This window comes from Danio aesculapii, chromosome 8 (genome assembly GCF_903798145.1).
Source record: "Danio aesculapii chromosome 8, fDanAes4.1, whole genome shotgun sequence".
Lineage (NCBI taxonomy): Eukaryota > Metazoa > Chordata > Actinopteri > Cypriniformes > Danionidae > Danio > Danio aesculapii.
Genome location: NC_079442.1, coordinates 7094266 through 7116769, shown reverse-complemented (window position 1 = coordinate 7116769; position 22504 = coordinate 7094266). Strand labels below are relative to the sequence as shown.

Here is a 22504-nt window from a genome sequence, read left to right as displayed (position 1 = left end):
ATTCAGGTCAGTTTAATAACAAAAGCCCCAACATGACTCAAATATGTGCAAAATATTATACTTTTTCTCCACTAAATGTGGGCATTTATGTTTAATTTGTGAATGGGCTGAATATTATCAGTTAACCTATTAAATCAGTTCACAAATTGCACTGAGCTATTAATTTGTGCACTGAACAGATGTTTTGCATCTGTTCTTAAATCAACAGCTCACTGAATTAAATCATCCAGTCAAATTGAGACTTCAGTAAAACAACTGACTAAATTTCATGGTTCATACAGGAACTTCTGTTCATCCTAGTTTACTTCAAACATCAGCAGATCGCTGTGCTTTTCACACTATATGACTTGATTTTACCTCTTTAAATCACTGTGGTATTTCGCATGTAAATAACCCACAAGAGTGGGTCACACTACACAATTGAACATTTTTGACATGTTTTAAAGATTTATATTAATCAAGAATTTGTTGAATTTGGGTTGTACAGAGATGTTGTGGATCCTACATTTAATTATATTTTAGATGTGTTTGCAACTATAGATATTGTTTTAGTTATTATGATATATACTAACTAATATAGTTTAATTGTTGTTTAAAATTAGCTTTTTTATATTCCAATGTTATTTAAGTTCACCTTTTGGTTATATCATATATGTGCTTTAGATGTGATCATTTAATTTGATCAATGCTTACTAATTATATGTTTTTTATTAATTTATTATTGCTTATCTTACATGAAACTAATATTGCATTTTTTTCCCAACCAGATACAACCAGATGGGAGCACAGCTGACGAATCTCCTCCTTTTCCTCTAGCGACTAACATCAAGCACCTCCTCTTCTTCATTGAGCCACTAACTCCATGCTTCACTTCATCAAAGCTACTAACACCAAGCTTCTCTTCTTCATCAAAGCTACAAACACCAAGCTCCTCCTCTTCATCGCGCCATTAACACCAAACTCCTCCACTTCATCCAGCCACTAACACCAATGGGGCAGGTGTTTGTGATTGGATGTAGAGGAGGAGCTGATTGGGGCAGGTGTTTGTGATTGGATGAAGAGGAGGAGCCGATTGGGGCTGGTGTTTGTGGCTTTACAAAAGAAGGAGCTGATAGGAGGCGGTGTTTGTGGCTCGATGAAGAGGAGGATCTGAAAAATGTGTTTTTGTAAATAAATGTTGTATATTTATGCTTTGTTTTAATGAATAAAAGTGTGTACATTTCAAACCGTGTGTATTTTTTCTTCATTTTATTCAATATAAAATTAATGTTATGAACTTTTCAAAATTTACTTAAATGAAAATTGACCATAAAAATACGGTGTCTTTAGGTGCATTCGACTTCATGCAGCGCTGCGCAGATGGATCGAAATCTGTCTTAAAGCGGTGCATGCCGGTTAGAAATTTTGTCCAGATTGATGCTGCGAAGACGCCACGTGACTGTCAAAGTACCGTGACAGCACTCCGAGATCAGATGATTGATTCAGCATCCGGTGCAGCATCTGAAGAGCGACTGCAGGAGCTGCAATGACGACACCGATATTACACGATTGGCTGAGTTCACCACATGACAACAACAAAGTGTGTTTCGAGTTTTTTATTGGACAACTTCCGTCTCACAAATTTTAAATCAAACAATTAACTTTTTATGCCATCTCTATCTTGTACACATCATGCTTATTAAAAGACTACAAATATTTTACTGCAGTATCATCTTTTGTTAAATAATTTGTTCGTAATGACTAGATTGTTTGGTTTATTATCAACCTTTTTTATACTGTATTCAGCTCCATATACGATTTAAATGAATAACCTAAATATTAACTCAAATAAGTCTTACAGACTTATAATAAAATAATAATCATCATTGATCCTGACACCCTAAAGGTTTCTTAACAAATTAAGTTAAATAACCATTTTAATATATATATATATATATATATATATATATATATATATATATATATATATATATATATATATATATATATATATATTTCTCTCCTTTCAAGCCGTTTATGCACAAGTTTTAAAAGTGACATTGATGTACCTGCTCTTTCTGGGAATCTTCTAAAGTGTAGCTCATTTATATATATATATATATATATATATATATATATATATATATATATATGTGTGTGTGTGTGTGTGTGTGTGTGTGTGTGTGTGTGTGTTATAACGAGTAACGCCGACTGCTAAAAGCTAATTTGGCTTGCCATATGCGGCGACTCCATTTTCCAACCCTGGATTGGTAACGTTAATAGCGCTTGGATAACAGAAGTTTACTTAACTTACCCTTCCTGTGATCGAGTACACTTTCTTCGTCTCAAAATTATACATTTTTGCAATCATTAAACCCATCCTGACATGAAGTAACGGTAGCTTGGCGGGCCACAACAAAAAGTACCGTTGGTTGGTTAACGTTAAAGCCATAGTAAAAAATCCGAAAAAGAAAACTGACTGAGCTACACGGGCGATGTTAAGGAAACTCAAAGTTGAAAATAACTTAAAAAGCACCACAACCCATAATAAACGTTTTTCCAAATATATTAATTTTTTTTTAATGTTGAGACGTACTGTGTTCGTTGCCATGACACAAAATGGCGACCAACGTAGAAGTGACGTGAACGAAAACAAACAAATGCTGCTCAGTCGGCTTATGGGGTGAGGTGCAAAAATTTTTAATATCAATTTTCACTGTTCTAAACCTCTTTTATTTTTGTGAGAAAATGTACTTTTTGGCTTTACCGTGTACCCTAGTCAAGAAGAAAATAGTTTTTAACTAATTAATTTACTTATGTTGCTAATTTTTTACTTATTTTTGCTAATTCACATATGTAAATTTACTAATAAGAAACCGCATTTTAAGTTATTGATGACCGAATTATGTTTATATATTAGCAGTATCAGAGACTCTTAACAAATGTGAATTCCACAATGTATAAATACAAATAAATGTATTTGATTTTAACATATGTACATTCTGTATTTGTATTAGATTTATACTTACCCCCTGGCATTTATATGGGTCATTATCACTATAAAGTGCCATTGAGACATCAAAATTTTGAAAAGACCACATAGTTGTTGTATTAGACCTTATAGGCTGTAAGAAATTAATGTTGGTCAAGCTCCTGCACCTTTTACAAATAATCTGCAAACAGAAAAACAGTAAAAAAAAAAAAAAAAAAAAAAAAAAAAAAAACTCAAATTGTGTCAACCCTGTCAAGTAGTATAATTATATTTTCATTGCAATGTGATTATAAAATGTATATTTTCAGAAAGGTAATGTGTCCCTTTATCAACCCAACGTTATAGATTAAGGAAAAAGTCTATTTTATTAATGAAATATTGGACAAAACATTTTTTTCCCAGTAAAATTTGCAATCATTGTATGTTTTTTTCAAAATAAAACCCAGGATCTAAAATATTTTGTCAAACTTTCAAACAATATTAACTGGCCCTTATTGGTTAAGAAATCACACAAGATGTTTTGCTGAGGTTATAAATAATTTGTTTATTTTCATAAAAGTTGAACATGACGTATGAAAAAACGACACAGCAGCGTTAGTTGTAACAGGGTGTTACAATTAAGCCACACACTGTTGAACACCAATTAAACTAACTCAATATTTTTTTTACATTTTGAGTGTAATGTTGAGAACTTTTTAAATAAAATTATTTTTAATAGATTTTTTTTTTTGGATAGACAAAAAATATTTTATTGCTAATACTACAAATAAATGCATTGTATAATAATGGATAATAATCCAAATAAATCCAAATGTGTTTACTCAATAAATAAATAAACACACTGTACTATGTAGAATACAAATAATTGAGCTAGGTACAGAGAAAATATAGCGACTATTTAAAGTAAACTAAATTTAAATTAATCTGCCTGTAATCTGCCTTATGTTACAACTAACCCTCTGTCTGTTACGACTTGCCCCGCAGGTGGGGTAAACCGTAACATTTTTACTCTTGGCACCTTTGGCAACACTGCACAGAAACCATAGATCCGGTGATCATACTTTCAGTGCTCATTTGTAGGAGAGGCTTGTGTTTTGTTGTTTAAAAACAAATGGTTTGTCTAACTCCATTACTTTTTTTTATTATTTGACTAAAACCAAAAAGTGTTACTTTGTGCCCCGCTCTCCCCTACAACAAGAAATATTAAAGGTGCCGCCTCTTCTGTTATCAATAAGGTTTTATCAATATGCAAATTATTGGGAAAATAAACAATTATTGTCCTTCAAATTAAACTAAATTCACTAATGAATGTAAATCTTTACATTGTACGTTGTACTGGAGGAGTGAAGGGAATGTTGGAAGCAACTCAAGTTAAACACCAAAATAATACAGTTTTTTTTTTCAGAGTAAGGTAAATATTTAGATTACATTTGTCACATAAATGTACAAATTCTGAGGGCTGTATTTCTATTTAAAACAGTCAATGATCTCCATTATATGGACTTTAAAAGGATATACTTATATAGACTGAGACAGATATTGCCAAAAGGTTTATATTGTCCAATCATGTGGCATCTACTGGTGTAGTATGTGTGTGTATAAGTGTTGCAACATAAAAACATTAACTAATTAACAATAAAATATTAAATAAATAAAGTGTCAATAACAATGCATATGTCCACCCTGTCAAGGAAGGATTTGCGACAGGGTGGACAATGACAGGGAGGACATTTTTGGCTAAAGATAGCATTTATTAAACACCGGTTGTATCTGCAGCTGGTAAAGTGTCTCCTTAAGCTCTTTGTATACAGTTTAAAAGCTATATTTATCATTTCTGAGTTTTTAAAATATTAATTAATATTTCACTATGACAGGGTGGACATGTTAAGCTTGACAACATTCAGTTTCAAACACAATATGAGGGAAAATAGGAAACATGAGTGCAGATAGTTACTGTGTGCACAGCAGATGCTTTAACCTGCTCTGGAGAAATGCAAAATGGGCATGGGGATGTCAATGAGTACATCAGAGGGGGTCTTAAAGGGGCATTTACCACATCATGACAGTGTGGACAGCAAACACAAGGACACGTGCAAAATGAATAATAATATGATGAAAACAAAATATAAGTTGCTAAAATCACTTTGTCAAATAACTTGTTAATACAAAAGGAATATTTTTTTTAATCTTTTTAATTTGATCTAATTTGCCTACTTTTTAGACTTATTGAACTTAGGCTGAGCAGTGTGTGGGACATGGCAAAACCACATCAATTCAATGAAAGAATATGGCAAAATTGACAAAAACCTATTTCAAAACACTTCAATTCTTTAATTCTACCTGCATGTGTGTAAAGGTTTAACCAATTATATTAAAACATCAGAGTTTCACTATTTCGCATTATGTTCATATAGGACTGATTCAATCTTGTGGGACATCAAAGGCACTTTATAATGATAATGACCCATATTTTGTGTACTGAAATGTTATTTTGAAATCTGGGTTTTGGTTCTTGATATTATGTGGGCCTCTGTGGAGCTTACCTTTAGGATGGAACAAATGAACGGGTGGTCCCAGGTCAAAAATACCTTGAAAATGTTGTCAAATTATTGTAGAAATGACATTGTTACGCCAACAGATGGCGATAAACAACCTAAATGTTTCACTTGATTATTTAAAAATGCCTAATCTAAAGAATTATGAGGTCTTATAAGCGATCAGTGATTGAATCAATAAATTGATTAAATTTCAATTGAAATTTGTATAAATTAAATAATAGTTTTTTTATAAAGTATAAAACATATTAATTTGTATGTTGTAGCCATACATGAACAATGGTTTATACCAGACATGCCCAAACTAGGGCCCGTAGACTAAAGTTGACCCATGATAACCTATGATTTGAATGATTAAGAATGGTTTAGAGATTGTCGTTTCAAATTTAATGTAACCTTATATTTGTTTTATTAAGCTACCAAAAAGCTATCTGAAATTAAATGTTTCAATGTAACTGGTGTAAATGAATCAGATTTAGTTTAAAATGTACATACGACGGATGGAGGACAATGGAGCAAATCAAGACAAAGGCAGATGCTGCTTGACTAGTGTATTTAGCATTGAACTCCACTGTGTTATAAATGTGATTGTTTAGGATTTTATTGCAATAAGTTGTCATTTAAAAAGCGATAATACGTTAGTTAATATGGTTAATGTCTTCTATTAATTTTTAATATTATGAAAATTACCCAATTAGTAAATTACCCATGGCAGTTTTAATGTAAAATAGCTTGGTATATTTATCTTTGGCCCATGGCTATCAGTGATATTTGGTTTTTGGCCCTTCATACGAATATGTTTTGTCACTTCTGGTCTATATCAAGGTGCCCAAACATTTTCTCATATAGATGAATATACCAAACCATATTACCATAAATTTGCCATGTGTGATTTCCTAATTTATTAACTAATATTTAAAAATAACTTGAAAACGTTGCTTTAAGATGTATTAATTAATGATGCTGGATCATTTTTAATGTTTTATAATGAATTTATTATAGTAAAAACATAAACAATCCCATTTATAACACAATGGAGATCAAGGCTGAATACACTAGTCGAGCTGCTCCTGCCTTTTATTTTGATTTACTTGCTGATGTCTTGTCCTCCATCTGATTTATTTACAACATTTAATTTTAGTTAGCTTTTTTGTAGCTCCTCAAGTAAACGAAGAATCTAAAAGGTTACGTTAAATTGGAGTTGATGATCTCTGTCAAAGGCATTCGCCCCAACCAACTCCCCATCATTCTCCCTCTCTTTTCAGATAGGATGGTGGGTCAAACCATATGTTACCATGGACCAACTTTGGCCTGTGGGCCCTATCTTGGGCACCTCTGGTCTATATAAACACATACATCTTCTATTTCATATAATTTACATCTATGACAATGTATCATATTTCTATATGGGAATAACATAGCCATGTGTTTACAATATATTAATGAAAACATCAGATGTTCATAGTAAACATATTGCCATTATTCTGCATATTTGTCCTATAAGATGTGGCCGTGATGTCTTTTCATACAAAAACTGGTGTTTTTAGGACTGTGAAGCAGAATCATGAAAGTAATTCCATAAAACTGCAGTGAAAGTCCCTTTAATTCTTTACTTTATACATTTACTATAGAATTCTAGTCGTTGCTGCATTCCTTCATGTAAAAACCATCTAATGTGTCACTGCATTAATTCTTTAAAAATGCTTTATCTAATAAAACATTTGTAAACAATTATTAAATCATTCATTCATTTTCTTTTCAGCTTGGTCCCTTTATTAATCCGGGGTCGCCACAGCGGAAAGAACCGCCAACTTATCCAGCACATTTTTTACACAGCGGATGCCCTTCCAGCCGCAACGTATCTCTGGGAAACGTCCACACACACTCGTTCACACTCATACACTATACGGACAATTTAGCTTACCCAATTCACCCGGAGGAAACCCATGCGAACAAGGGGAGAACATGCAAACTTCACACAGAAATGCCCACTGACCCAGCCGAGGCTCGAACCTGCGTCCTTCTAGCTGTGCAGTTATTAAATCATTAACTGAAATTATAATATTATATATATTATACACATATCTCAATATATTTATCAAAAAATGTCAAATTGCATTATATACTCACCGGCCACTTTATTAGGTACAACTTACTAGTACCGGGTTGGACCCCCTTTTGCCTTCAGAACTGCCTTAATCCTTCGTGGCATAGATTTAACAAAGTACTGGAAAATTCCTCAGAGATTTTGGTCCATATTGACATGACAGCATCACACAGTTGCTGCAGATTTGTTATCGGCTGCACATCCATGATGCGAATCTCCCGTTCCACCACATCCTGTTACTGTTGCCTTTCTATCAGCTGGAACCAGTCTTGCCATTCTCCTCTGACCTCTGGCATCAACAAGGCATTTGCGCCCACAGAACTTCAGCTCAATGGATATTTTTTCTTTTTCGGACCATTCTCTGTAAACCTTGGGGATGGTTGTGCGTGAAAATCCCAGTAGACCAGCAGTTTCTGAAATACTCAGACCAGCCCATCATGGCACCAACAACCATGCCATGTTCAAAGTCACTTAAATCCCCTTTCTTCCCAATTCTGATGCTCAGTTCGAACTGTGGCAGATCGTCTTGACCATGTCTACATGACTAAATGCATTGAGTTGCTAACATGTGATGCTGATTAGAAAATTTGCATTAACGAGCAGTCGGACAGGTGTACCTAATAAAGTGGCCGGTAAGTGTATACATATATATTTTTCCATTTTTAAAGATGGTGTCAACGACAGATTTAATTACTCCATTTCTTTTATTTTGCATGCATGGTATGATATGAGGGGTTTATCTATATCAGGCATCTCTCTGCCGACATAAGTCAAACTAGTTTAGCCCTAACCCAAAAATGTATTGTAATTACCAGTCCAGATATCTCAATGCACAGTAGTTTTTCAATTTATTTGCACAAGCTTTACCAAAGTGACTTTTTCTGAGATTTCTAGTCATTTAAAACAATATATTGCATTAAATATCAATGTCCAATTATGCAATTTGAAAGCATATAAATGTAAAAACACCCATGAAACACAAACTATGGGAAAGGAAAGAACCAAGTCAGCAAACCAATTGTTTCTTTGTTTTTTTTTTTGTCAATTTGACTTGGATTAACATCACAATACAAAAGAAAATCTGTTGCAATTTTATCCTTTTGTTGCAATTATATAAATTCACATCAAATCAGTGGAGGGTTAAGGATGTTTAGCTGCATTTTAAACTTAAATCTCAATTCTCCATTAAGATTGTATTATTGTGCTAGATTAAGGCAAAATAATAAATTAATACAAGGCTTGTCTAAATCCTTCATAACTGTTGATATTTTATCATTAACACACACAAATTTGCACCTCGAGACAGTCTTCATAATTTAAATTATTCAGCAACCTTAACACAAATCAGCTGATGTCCAAAATTAAACACAACAAGCATGTTTTATATACACCGCTATATCTCCAGACATTAAAATCAATCCTGAGAGGACATCCAGAGCCACTTTAAATGTTTCTGCACCCTGGATTAGGCTTCAGACAGAAGCATCATCCTGTTGAAATAACAAATAAAGTGTAAATATGCATGTTAAAGATAGAGAGCGCATTTGATGTGGTTTCTTTGTGCAAAATGTTTGAACGTTTGAAAATAACTTGTGAATTTGAAAAGATTTAAAGAGGTTGTTATTAGTAGAATTATTCCCTTCACTGCATTTAGGATTCAATTAGTACATTTTCTCCTTCTGGATCTGTTATTTCACTTGTCCTTATTGTCTGATGTAAGTCTAAGATATAGTATACTGCTGACGAATGAACAATGTAGGAATTTGACTGATGGAGATTTTCCACAACAACAACAAAGTTAGGACAGTATGGAAAACACAAATAAAAAAAAGTAGTGATTTCTAAATTAACTTTGACTTGTATTTCATTGCAGGCAATACAACAAACATTATTTAATGTGTTATTCATGATTTTTGTTTTGTTTTGTAGTCCAATTTTGGTTCCAAAAAACTTGGAACAGTAAAGCATTTACAACACAATCTCACGGCAATTTGTAACTTTTTGATTTAGTGGCAAATTCGTATGAATTCGTACGATCTAATTCGTACAATTTGCTCATCCCCCAATGACGGTTGGGTTTAGGGGTGGGGATAGGTGCCACGCCTCCTTTTTAAAATCGTATAATTTCGTACGACTGAACTCGTACGAATTCCTACGAATTAGCCACTAAACTGACAAAACGTAAAATACTTACGTTTTCTCGTGAGATCAGGCTGGCATTTACCACTTTGTAATGTTGCTATTTCTTTTCACAACACTTAAAAGACATTTAGGGACTGAAGACACCAGGTAAAGAAGTGTTTCAGATGTAATTTTGTCCCATTCTTTCTGAAAACATGTCTTAAGGTGGGCAACAGTAAGGGGTCTTCGTTGTCGCATTTTGCGCTTCAAAATGCACCGCCCATTCTCTATTGGAGACAGGTCGGGACAGCAGACAGGCCAGTCAAATACCTGTATCCTCTTCCTCCGCAGTCAGGACTTTGTAATGTATGCAGAATGTGGTTTTGCATTGTTGAAATATGCATGGGAGTCCCTTGAAAAGAAGGCAGCATATTGTGCTCCAAAATCTCTATGTACATTTCAGCATTAATAGTGCCATTACAGATGTGCAAGTTACTTTTGCCAAGGACATTGACACAACCCCACACCATGACAGACCTCTGCTTTTGGTTGCTGATAAAAGTCTGGATGATCATTTTCTTCTTTGATCCGGAGCAAACAATGTCTATTTCTCCCATAAAATACCTGATATATTTATTTATCTGTACACATCTCCAATGTGTGATGCCTCTGAGCCCAGAGAGGACACTGTTAACATAGGGCTTCTTTTTGGCACAGTAGTTTTCACTGGCATGTGTAGATGTAACTATGTATTGTGTTACTTGATAAAAGTTTGCTAAAGTCGTCCTGAGCCCGTGTGGTGATATCGATTATAGATAAATGATGATACCTGATGCAGTGCCACCTGAAAGATCGGAGATCATGGTTGTTCAGCTTAGGTTTGCTCCCTTGTCCTTTACGCACTGAATTTCCTCCTGATTCCTTGAATCTTTTAATTTTGTTATGCACTCTTGAAGGTGAACTATCCAAATGTCTTCCTAACTTTCATTCAGGAACATTGTTTTTAAACATTTCAATAATTTTCTCATGTATTTGCTGGAAAACTGGCGATGTTCGGCCCATATTGCTCCTAAAGGACTAGACCTTTCTTGCATGCTGCTTTTGTACTAAATCATAATTACTATCACCTGTTGACATCACCCGTTTCAAATCACATCATTATGTAACCAAATGACCTGATAACTAGTCCTAAAATTGCTCGTCCCAATGTTTTTTGGAACGTGTTGCAGGTCTCAATGTCAGGAAAGGATGTATAATTCCAAATGAAATTAAGTTGACCAGAGTGTTCATAATGTCTGCAATGAAATACAAGTCAAAGTAAAATTAGAAATCACAATTTTTTTTGCATTTTCCACACGTTTCAACATTTTCGGATTTGATTGTACTTAAAAATGAAAGTTTTTCATTTTTGTTCATGAGAGATTTCATAAAAATGATTCCTGTTCCAATGAATCCACAAAAAATAAAAATAAAAATGAATCCACAAAAAATAAAAATAAAAATAAGGGGCCTTTCACAAATTGCGCTCTTTTGCACGCACAAGTTCGTTATTTCCAATGGAAACCAGTGTGTTTCAGGTGCACCTAGTTGAAAACATCTAAAATTTCAGACTCCCGCAAGCGCACTATGAGTCATGTGACTAGAATTAACCAATCAGCTTCATACTATATGTAATACACACATTCAGCGATAACAGTAGACTAATAACCTCAGACGAATGCAGCGCACCCATACACTGCAGTGCTTTTTAGTTTTCTCCATAAATAAAACTTGTATCAGAGCTGCAGCAAGGGTTTGTCACCCTCTGAGAAAACAGTTGACGGGCACCTAGCAGCGACAGATGCCACGAGAGCGCAAAGTGCGGTAAAGTCTAGATGGGATACAGCTGTGGATATTCACATCAATATAGCATTATTTTCGTGACGCTACAACAATAATTAATATTTTTACATTACTGTGAGGGTTGGGTTTAGGGTTAAGGTGGAGGGTAGACATTAATAAAATACAATTAATTGGTAATTTAATAAATAATATAAATTATTACTGGAGGTATGTGGATGCAAAGTTAACTGTAACAAATATATGTACTTTAAAAGGAAAACGCACTAGTGTAAACAGCACCTGAGGCAGTTGACCGTTGGGCCAGTCAGGCCAATATTGGTAAAATGTCGACAAACAACCTACACATGCAACACTCAAATGCTTGGCACAGAAAATATGTCATTTATATTGGTGGTAGGGTTGTCACGATACCATTAATCTTACGATACTATACCAGATAAAGTATCACGATCCCAAGTAGTATTGCGATACTGTAATTCATAACTCAAATTATAAAGAAAAATCTTATGTTATAATAGACTTACTTGAATGAAATTCATAATTCCCTTAAGGCCAAATAGTATTATTTGCACCCCACTTCACCTAACATTTATTTATTCTTTTTGTTGATTTTGTAGATAACTGACCAACAAAACTATTAAAATAAAGATACAAATTCTACCAAATGAAATCTGTTACAAAAGAGCGTTTTTCCAACAAAATTAGGCTATGTGAACTGGTCAAAAATTGGTTTCTTGTTGCTATTTTGGTTTTTTTATATATAATTTTTTCAGTCTTATCAGCTACCAATCCAAATTAATTAAAAATTTCACTTTGTAAGTTCTTTTAAAGAGATTGTCGCAGTCGCTAATAAAGCATATTAACAGGAACAGAAATGAACCCATTAAGATGTGTTTGAACTGAGGCGTTGGAAAAGCTCAATAGGCTACCATAAAAGGCGTGAATTCTCACAGTTTTGCAACCTTAGAGGCTCCACAGACTAGTCAAATAAAATGGTCAATTGTTGCACAAATGTTTGAGCGTTTTAGTGGCTTTTCCACATGCAACATCTATTGTATATAAACCATTAATGACGATACTACCGTTTACAAACTACAGTGGCACCACTAGTATTTTGAAGCCATAGTATCGCAATACAACAGTACTGGTAAACCGTGCAACCCTAATTGGCTGATGTTGCTATCATCTTGATGAATTTTCATTGTACTGTTAAGCCCTTGAAAGAAGGACCAGGGGGGGGCCAAGTCGGAGCACTCACTCTGGTCTCCCGGGCTCTGCACTGGTTGGGGAATTTCCAAACTGAACCAAAACAAACCATTATAATTGGCTTAAGATTGGCAAGCAAAATCCGGAACATTGCAACCTGCAGAACCTGGGAACTTTTAAAATAAATAATAATAATAAAAATAAAAAAAGCGCTTGAAAGAATTCATAATTTTAGATAAATTGGGATGGTTTTACTATTTGATTGCTACGGATGGCCATATTTACATTATATTGTCTAGAACAAATGTAGAATCAACTCAGATGAGGCGCTCATTTCACATCAGCGAAGAGTATAATGCTATTAAATGTCACTGTGTTAGGTTTTAAAATAAATGTAAATGAACATCACAATAATAGAAGGCTGTCTAACTCTTGATTAGTTAATTTAATCAAAACACAACAAATAAAGTCGAACAAATGTAACACTGGAGAGAGGAAAAAAAACCCACTCGATTACTTCAACATAAAAACAACTTTGAGACCCACACGGCGAACAGTGCAAAGCCATTACATTAACAACAAGTAAATAATAGATGGACAATTAAAGGTGAGTTTCCTTTTGTGAGCTTGTGTAACTTTTCATATCTGTTGGCGGCGATGCAACAAAGAGTGCAGCTCAGAGTGTATAATATCAGTGCATAAGCAGCAGTGACATAAATTACACATCAGACCATGTGAAACTGCACTTGCTTACTTTAACATTTACAAGAATGAAACGTGTTTAACAGCCTTTTATAATCGCCCCATATCATTTTGTGCTCCAAAACATGAACTGACTAATTAAATTACAGCCAAACTCACGCATATTGATTCCTTCAATGGATTTTTCAGAAATAAATGACCACAGTAAACTAAACACATCTAAACTAGGATTTGACTAGTGTAGATTTGGTGATTTTAAGAAAACATGTTTGGGGGCATCTCTAATACTATATTTGATTTTTTTAAAAATGAAGCCATTATTTTTTAACTCTCATTACATCCAATTTGATTCTTAAGACTCTCAGTGCTGTAATAAATAAGTTTAGAATTGGAATACACAGTATTATTATATATATTTTTAGATTTACAATGTATTTTACAATCGTTAAAAACTTATTTTTTCATTTTTTTAAGCAATTCTAAGCATTCATAATGAGAATTTAAGGAGCTTTAATTGACAGAAATAGTCCCTAAAAAGTGGCTTCATTCTAATACAAAACATCATTAAATTTACTTTTGATTTTGAGGTGGAATGACCCAAACTGGTTGTTATGTTAACAGTTTTCAAGATGTTTTACCAAAACAGCCATCAGTATTGACATCACATTTTGGTGTAGATGAATGTGATGAGTGAAAAACGTTGATGCGTTTGGGTTCAAATTAGCCAAATCAGCAGCAGAAAGTAGAAAGTTCTGCAAAATGCACATTTGGATGACAAACGAGACCCCTTGAAAGACCCCATAATGTAAACAAACCCCAAACAAAATGCAGAAAGCCGATTTCAAAGAAGCCAAACCCCTTAAACCAACTTGGAAGAAGAAAGACTTGAAGGCACCAGTGAGAAGTTCACACACAAATTTCAGATCGAATAAAAATCAAATCCTCACCTGCTATCCCATCAATAAATTGAATTAAATACTCTAAACAGATTTCTTTTAGCTGTAAAACTACATATAAAAAATGAGAAAGTCATGAGATAAATTACATTCAAAAAATTGTCCTTCGAACATAATTAGCAAATGGTTATTCTGCAAAGCGGAATTGCATTTCATATATTTATATTTATATAAAAAAAATAAATATCTTTTTCATTTTCCAACATAAATCAATTCCACTTGTGTTAGAGAGGGCGAGGAGGGGGGGAACAAAACAAATCAAAGTCCACTGAATAGTGTCTTTATAGCACTGGTGCTTTCAGCGTAAGTTCATAGAAAGAGAACACCCAAACTGAAGATTGCAGACAACTATTTCCAGCACACCAGACCCTCCAATTACAGCAGATTGAAAGTTTGATGGGTTACCCAAAACCAATTATCATCACTCAGTTTCCAGAGGTAAAAATATCTTGCAAGGCAGAATTTGAGAGTTAAGCGAGAGGGGAAAAGTCAAACATCACAGTTACCACCACCACCACCACCACTATGCCACAAAGGAATGGCTTGTCTTCTTGTAACCGTTTATACCTTACTCCTGAAGAGCGGTTTGGCTCCGGGTCCACAGTACTCGTTGTAGATGAGTTTGAAGAGGAAGAGGTGGAAGAGCGTAATGAGGGATGCCACACTGAACCAGAAGAGGAAAGGCAGGCCGGGGTACTGTTTGGCCATGTGGTCCTCGTGAGCCAAGATGGCCTTGACGTGCATCGTGTGTCTCAGGTCTTGAAGGTGAGTGAGATCAGTGGAGATGTAGAGTAGAGGCGTGATAGGCTGGGTGACCATTACCGGAAATGTGTGTCCTCTCAGTTCTGAGGTCAGCTCCACGGGTTCGTTCATGCAACCAGCCTCGCAGGCGTATAGCTTGACCGGTTTCTCCTGAGGCTTGACGGAAACATGCAGGAACGGCTTTCCTTCGACATCTTGCAGCACAGCTAGGTTGATAAGATCTTTATTGTAATGGATTCCCCTCAGAGAGTAGCTGTTGTGAAGAACATCTGGATCAGCCTGGAACTGAAGGTGGTTTTCGGTGAACTGGAGACCTCCGAAGCTAAGGACCATGCCTTGCATCATGCCGTGAGTTCCTGCAGCCACCAGCACTTTGCATCCTCTTTTTTGTAGGGTTAAGTTCCAGAGATTCACGAGCTGAAGGATCTGTGCTACGTTTGTTAGCCGCTCTGGCCAGAGGTTCTCGGCATGCATGGTGGCGTGGCCGCTGAAGCAGTGGTCAGCGTAATTCAGACTGGACTCCAGGTGCTCGTGGTCTTCTGAGGTGAGGCTTTGATCCAGTAGAGGCGCTGTGGAGGTTGACAGAATGTAGTATAGGGTGTTGTTGACTGTTCGACTGGACGGAGTGTGGGCATCTGTGATCTTTCGAATTTCCACACCTGAAAAAGAAACAAAGAAAACTCATATTAGAAAGCCTAAAGGTCAGGAAACACCAAGCCGATGGTGACATTAACCTGTTGAGATATATCGTTTCAGCATTGATATTGCAATGTGTACTTCCGCAGTAGTCACATCACAAGATATGCAATCGAGTCTGATTTATAGTTGAACAGAATTACTGTATATGGAATATATATACAAAAAAAAAAAGTTTCTTAGAATTTTTGTCTTGATTTTAGGGATGTAACAATGATACTAATCTCACGATACGATGTAGTCACAACTTTTTTTTCTAATTTATTTATTTAATTTTTAAAGATTTATTTTTGGCCTTTTTGCCTTTATTAGATAGGACAGTAATGAGACAGGAAGCAAAGTTGGAGAGAGGGGTTTGGGAAATGTCATCGAGCCGGGATTCGAACTCGGGACACCCTGATGTGCTACTGCACCATATGTCGGTGCGCTAACCACTAGACTATTGCACTGACTAGTCACGACTTTAAGGTGAACAAGAGCCCTTTCATTTTTTTTCTTAAATGCTGCACTTTTTTTTGATTGTGCTGGGATTTTACATATTAAAAAAGAAATATCAGCATATCTCTGTTTTCTGGCATAAGCTGAGGTCTTTACACATGTACAATGTCCTCTGCTGAAAAACAACTTTCACTGGGGACTGAGACGGCTGGTGTGGAGCGGAAAGCCTTTCCTAAACCAGAGAGCTGGGTGTACAGAGGTGGTCAATTGGCCCTCTCCTCCAGGCAACTGGCCACTGACATTAAAAAAACTGATTATAAAATTACTAATTATATAATAGGACAGAGACAGGAGTTGAACATGATTATGAATAATTATTATTACTTGTAGAATTAATTAGTAATAGTATCAGTGTGATACACTTAAGAAGAGATAAACATTTTCAAATATTCAATAATAATAAGCAAATTGTTAAAATATGCATAAACTAATTTGAAAAGGGCAGGGTAAAATAATCTAATACCTGTTTCTTTAACAGAACAACTTTCACTTTCAGTCTGAAAAACATGTTCACACTTTCCCTATCAAAACATAAAAAATCATAAATAAAGAGAAGTTACACACAAATTACCACCGGTCAATTACTTTTTCCGCGGGACTCTGGCATGAATAGGCAGAGTGGTCTATGTCATTATAATGGCGTCGACAAACTTGGTTGGTTAAAAAGGTGCATAAACTACAGGGACCAACTAACAGTATCGCTTAAATTACTAAGTACATGCGTGAAAGCGAAAGATTGAAGCAGTGTACTGACGCTGAGACACGTTACCTGATAAAAAAACTGAAGAGTCGTTAGATAGAGGCGAGATTAATTAAATATCTCATTTAACATAGTGAGACATCCAGCAGTACATCCTTGATAAACTGTCTGATGTGCACTGCTCTCTTGGGTTTTGTGCTCAAAGCACCCGCTAACAGCTTGGAGCTCAGACGTGTGCGTATTAGTGTAAACAGGGCCTAATGGTCCGTTTCCACTAAGTGGTATGGTACGGTTCGGTTTGGTACGCTTTTATGGCCGTTTCCACTGTCAAAAGGCGTACCGAACCGAACCATACCACTTTTTCGACACCCTTTCGAAAGGGTACCAAACACAAGAAAGGGTACCAAAAGGCGGAGCCACACGCGCAGCTGAACGCTATTGGTTTACAGAGATACGTCATTCGCTTACGCAACAAGCCAGAATGAAAACAAAAAACCCGCCATGTTTAAAATACACTCACAGCGAGAGATTACAGCGGAATTATATATACATATAATAACGAGCCATGGTCGACCCGGGCTCAAACAAACCTTGTCGTCGTCTGGATGAACAGCCACAAAGGCAAGAAGAAGAGCAGATTTACCCTGTGCCCCGTAGTTTTTCACGAGCCAGTCTGAGGCGCGAGCGGTTTCGCTTTCTTGCTTGCGCTCTCGCGCGTCTAACATTATATCTGAAATAACAAACTTCTTGAGCTGATAATAACCTGCGCTTGATTATTGACGTGCTTTTGAAACCTGATCCTGTTAGAAGCTGACAAACGCGAGAGTGAAGAGCGAAAAAGCAAAGGAAAAGTCGGAAAAAAGGAGCACATTATTTTTCAGCAAACATGAACAAACTGCCATGTTTAACTATTATCTTCACCTTTTGGACTAAAATGAACTGGGAATGATGGAATTACTGTCTAACAGAGGCTACATGTGCTGCTGAAGATTACAGACACGGATGAGAGGTTTACACTGACTGTAGGCTATATTTTGTGTTGTTTTTGAACCTAAATACGGACAAAATGTCTGCTATATGTAGTTCTTCTGTAGTTGGTAACATATCGGAGACTGTAAGGGGCTGTATGTGTTTATATATGTTCATTTATTTAGTTATATAATATAAATACATACGTTACAGTAGGCTGTTTCGCATTGATCTGCAGTTATAATCAACTCATGTTCATAGAAAAGTTAGTAATAAACATTTCTACGCAAGTATGTATGTGTATGAAGCATCTGTTTTGTGAGAAGTGCTTTTCATATGATATTTGGATGACCCCGTACAGCTTTATTGTAGACATTTCCTCAAGCGAGAATGACGTCAACTGAAACTTTCTGTCATACGCCACGCCCACCAAAAGGGTACCCTTGGTAGTGGAAACGCAAGCCTGATAAAGGTGACCCGTACCGACCCGTACCAACCCGAAAACCCGTTAGTGTAAACAGGGCCAAAGTGTGTATTTTTCATGAGCGGGTTTGCGACGGAAGCGGGGCGGAGGAACGCAATGCAGGCTTACCATCATGATGTCTATCTGCCATCGGGTCTATCGACCCAACCCTAGTTCAAATATCTAAATTACAATGCGAAAACAAGATTATTTGACATACCCCACTTATAATTTAGCTTGTTTTAATGAAAAACTAAACCATATTTTTACTTGACCTAAGACTTTTTAGAAGACTTTTTAGAAATGAGAGTTAGAAAAGCATTTATTGCAAATGTGATTGTTCATTTTCTGTACCTGAGTGCTGTTAGACTCCCCAGAAATCCACCAAATAGTGCTATTTAAACCATCTTGTGAAACTGTATTTATATCGCAATGTTTATTGCAGAAAAATAAAATATCACAATATTAGATATTTCCAATATTGTGCAGGCCTAGAATACATCAAACGGTCTACTCAAACTGACACTGACTGATGTTCTGACAAGGCCATTCACAATAATTAATATATGGACTTATCAGAAAACACATGGACATGACCTCAAAATTTTTTGGTGATGCAATATATATCGGCCATGCATAAAAAACAATTCTAGCCACATTTTAGATGATTGCGCAACATCTCTATCTCTATTGGAGGTTTCAGAGTCAGTATGGTTAAAAAACACTATAGTATTTACTATAAATACTTAAGTATGTTTTCATGTGGGTGTCTGACAACTGAAATAGATCTGATATTGCAGCCTCTATTACTTTTTACGTTGCAATTTGTTTGTTTACCTTTATTATTATTTATTTAGGATATGCGTTTTCACATTCTGATTCCAATGCCTATGCTTGTTTGGTATAAAAATTCATAATAATGACAAGAAAATACTCATTTGTGCATCTGGGGACCTCCGTGTGCAGCCTTGGTGCCTTTCTAGATGGCGTATTCTGGGAAATTTGCTTATCGAATAAAAAGTTGATCCTACTCAGTTGTGCACATACGTTTTTTTATGCGCATTTTCCAAATGTAAGCGCATCTTGGTGTTTCCATCAAACGGTTTTTATGCACATAGGCAAAATGCACATAAAAATAGGTGGATGGAAACGTAGCTAAGGTTGGATTTTTTCCTTTAGCGTGCAGCCCTAGAGTAAACGGTAAGCAAATTATGCCTTTAATGTTGTCAAATTGCTGGACGATGGAAATTACATGTTTTTTCTTTTTAATAAGCTGTTTTATAACTTGTACACACGTTATTAAATTCAATGCGCTATAAAGTTGAGCTTTTCTAAAAAAAAAAAAAAAAAAAAAAAAGAGCAGTTCCAGCATTATGGATGTGACATTTTCAGTAAAAACTGTGTAAAAATACACAGAAAAAGTCTATGTTAACATTATACTGAAACATCTGTTTATATTTTTCAAAAGAACTAACCACAGAGTTATGGGAACAGGAAAATATCAATCTGTAAATGTTTTTTATATTTTAAATGATGTAAATAAACATGCGTTATGGATGTGACAAAAAAGGTAGCAAGTTTACAGTCAACAACAACGTACAACATACTTTGTAGAAATTCTGTGAATTAAACTGCATAATCCAAAAGAAATAATGCTAATTAAAAAGATAAGAGTTGGCTTTCTATTGAACAAACATGATTGATTTTATTTTATTTGACATGTTTTGCATTTATGAGGGAAAAGCTTCATTATGGATGTGACAGATATGAAATTGGCACTATTGTGACTTTGATAAATCAAATACAATTGTTTTAAAACTTTGACAGAGAGATTTTTGAGTATTTTAACAGTACTGTAAAACACAAGCCTACACAAAAAAAAAAGTAGAAAGGGTTTCACTATTTTGGCAAAAAATATATATTTTTTTTTAATGGCATGGTTGACATTTTCATGGAATTGCTCAAAACAAAAACAAAAAATCTATCAACCTATCTATCAATCTATCAAAAAAATTTATCAACTTGATGCCTCATAGATTTATGACTTCAGAATTTTTCACGCAGTATTTTTTTTGGAAATTGATCCAATAGATTGGGTATGTTTTCATAATAATAATAATAATAATAATAATAATAACAGTATCATAATAATAAAAACTATCAGACTCAATCAACGTACCAGATATGAAGAGATCCACCCAGGCTTGCTGATGCTCCTGCATTAATTCTTCCACATCAACCCGGAGGACATCCGCCATTTCTTTTCGGACTCTGTCTCTGAGCTTGTCCAAGGTGTCGTCCAGCTTCCCGCCCTCAGTGGGCTCTGAAGTGTGAATCACACTCACCAGGTTTGCAGAGTACTCAGATTTAGAAGGAACCTGAATCTTGTTGCTTATTCTATTTGTGGCCACCACCACCAACACGGTGTCCTTCTTTTCTGTGAGCACCCTTCCGGAGGACACCACAAACTCTTTATCATCCATCTTCTCCATTTTGCTCCTAAATGAAAGAGACTCCAAAGACATGTCAACGGAAACAATGTGATCTGTAGGGTTTGAAATGAGGATCCTCTGGAGATAAACATTGTGTCGGCTGCGGTGCGCAATGAACTCCTCTCGTATGATAATGCAGTCACGAGAAGACTGAGATTTGGCTGTCTGGAAGCACCGAGAGGAAAGAACCGAGCCTTTTCTGTACCACAGCATCATAGCTTGCGCTTCGGAGCGCGTTCCTGGTACCTGCAACCGCGCAATTGGGCTGAAGTCTGTTTGGTGAACCGGTGCAGATCCAGGCTGAGTAGATGAAGCTACCCAAAGTTTATTAGAATCCACATCCACTAGAAAATGTCCATTGCCGACCACAAATGGTCCAGATTCTTTGGTTTGGGGGGTGTGAACTACTCCATCCCCTCTGTCCGCCATAGACACCCACCTGTGAAGATCAGTCTGCAAACACACCCCCGCAGCCCCCCCGGGCTCCCTGGACATGCTGAACAACTTCAGCAGGCCATCTGAACTTAGGTACCAGTAGAAAATGAGGAAAACCAGTAATCCAACCAAAACACGGCGAGCCCAGCTGCTGGAGAGCAAACCGGGCAGCCCCTTTAATCTCTGCTGAAGCCACATGATCTGCCTTTTGCTCCAAAAGCTCTTTGGTGGATTAAACATAAACCACTAGTGTGTTTCTTTCTTCAGTGGAGGCTATGTAGTATCTAGGGCATCAGTGGCTTCCTGACAGCAGTAAATGCTGGGAGTGGCAGACAGCTCTTGCAGCTCTCATAGCTGTAATGACAAATCAAGCTTAACTTGAAGAACAACACGAGGGCGCGCGTAAATAAAGTAATTCATTCACTGAATGGTGGATAACCCTTTCTGCATCACTGAAGAAGCAAACAAACTCGCGTTAAAATATGCCACAACACAACTCCAAGCATTAGTTACACGAGAGTTTGCGTGTATTTCCCAGTTGCTGTTATCAGGCTAGTCAGCTGACAAGTCAACCCATTTGAGCTCACCCATTTCGCGCTCTCTCCGGGACTTATTTTGGTACGTCGGAGCAACGTTTACATCACGTAATCATGTGTACCTGCGAGAGTTTACTTCGTCGTTGATTGTTTGCTGTATTTTCTGCATGAACATGTCATCTCTCAGCCAGCTGACATCTGTTTGTTGAAGGAAACCAAGCTGCCGTAAAAATACCGGAAGTGTCGGAGTTTGAGATGTGTCGTAGTGTTTCAAAACGCTGTTCTGAGAACAGCCGTTGCAGCTTGTCTTAGGTCACTGTGACCTTAGACTGAAAGACAAAACTGATGCTGACACAGTATATTAAACTGGTAAGGCAACTTCTAAACGGCTTTGCGGCAGTAGTAATGATACTGCCCTTCTTTTTTTAGAGTAGACGTTTTACATATAACATTTTGAAATATAAATAAATATATGTAAATAACTAAATACTTT

At 36.0% G+C, this 22504-nt stretch overlaps 1 protein-coding gene across 1 annotated transcript; it reads right to left on the bottom strand.

Moving 5' to 3' along the window:
- Window positions 1–8318: 8318 nt before the first annotated feature.
- kiaa2013 (KIAA2013 ortholog) lies at window positions 8319–22226 on the bottom strand. Its single transcript, XM_056463097.1, has 3 exons — window positions 20728–22226; window positions 15028–15881; window positions 8319–9123 (listed from the first exon to the last, which is right to left on the bottom strand). The coding sequence occupies exons 1-3, from the start codon at window positions 21713–21715 to the stop codon at window positions 9106–9108; spliced, it is 1860 nt and encodes a 619-aa protein (XP_056319072.1). The 5' UTR covers window positions 21716–22226; the 3' UTR covers window positions 8319–9105.
- Between the last annotated feature and the right edge of the window lie 278 nt (window positions 22227–22504).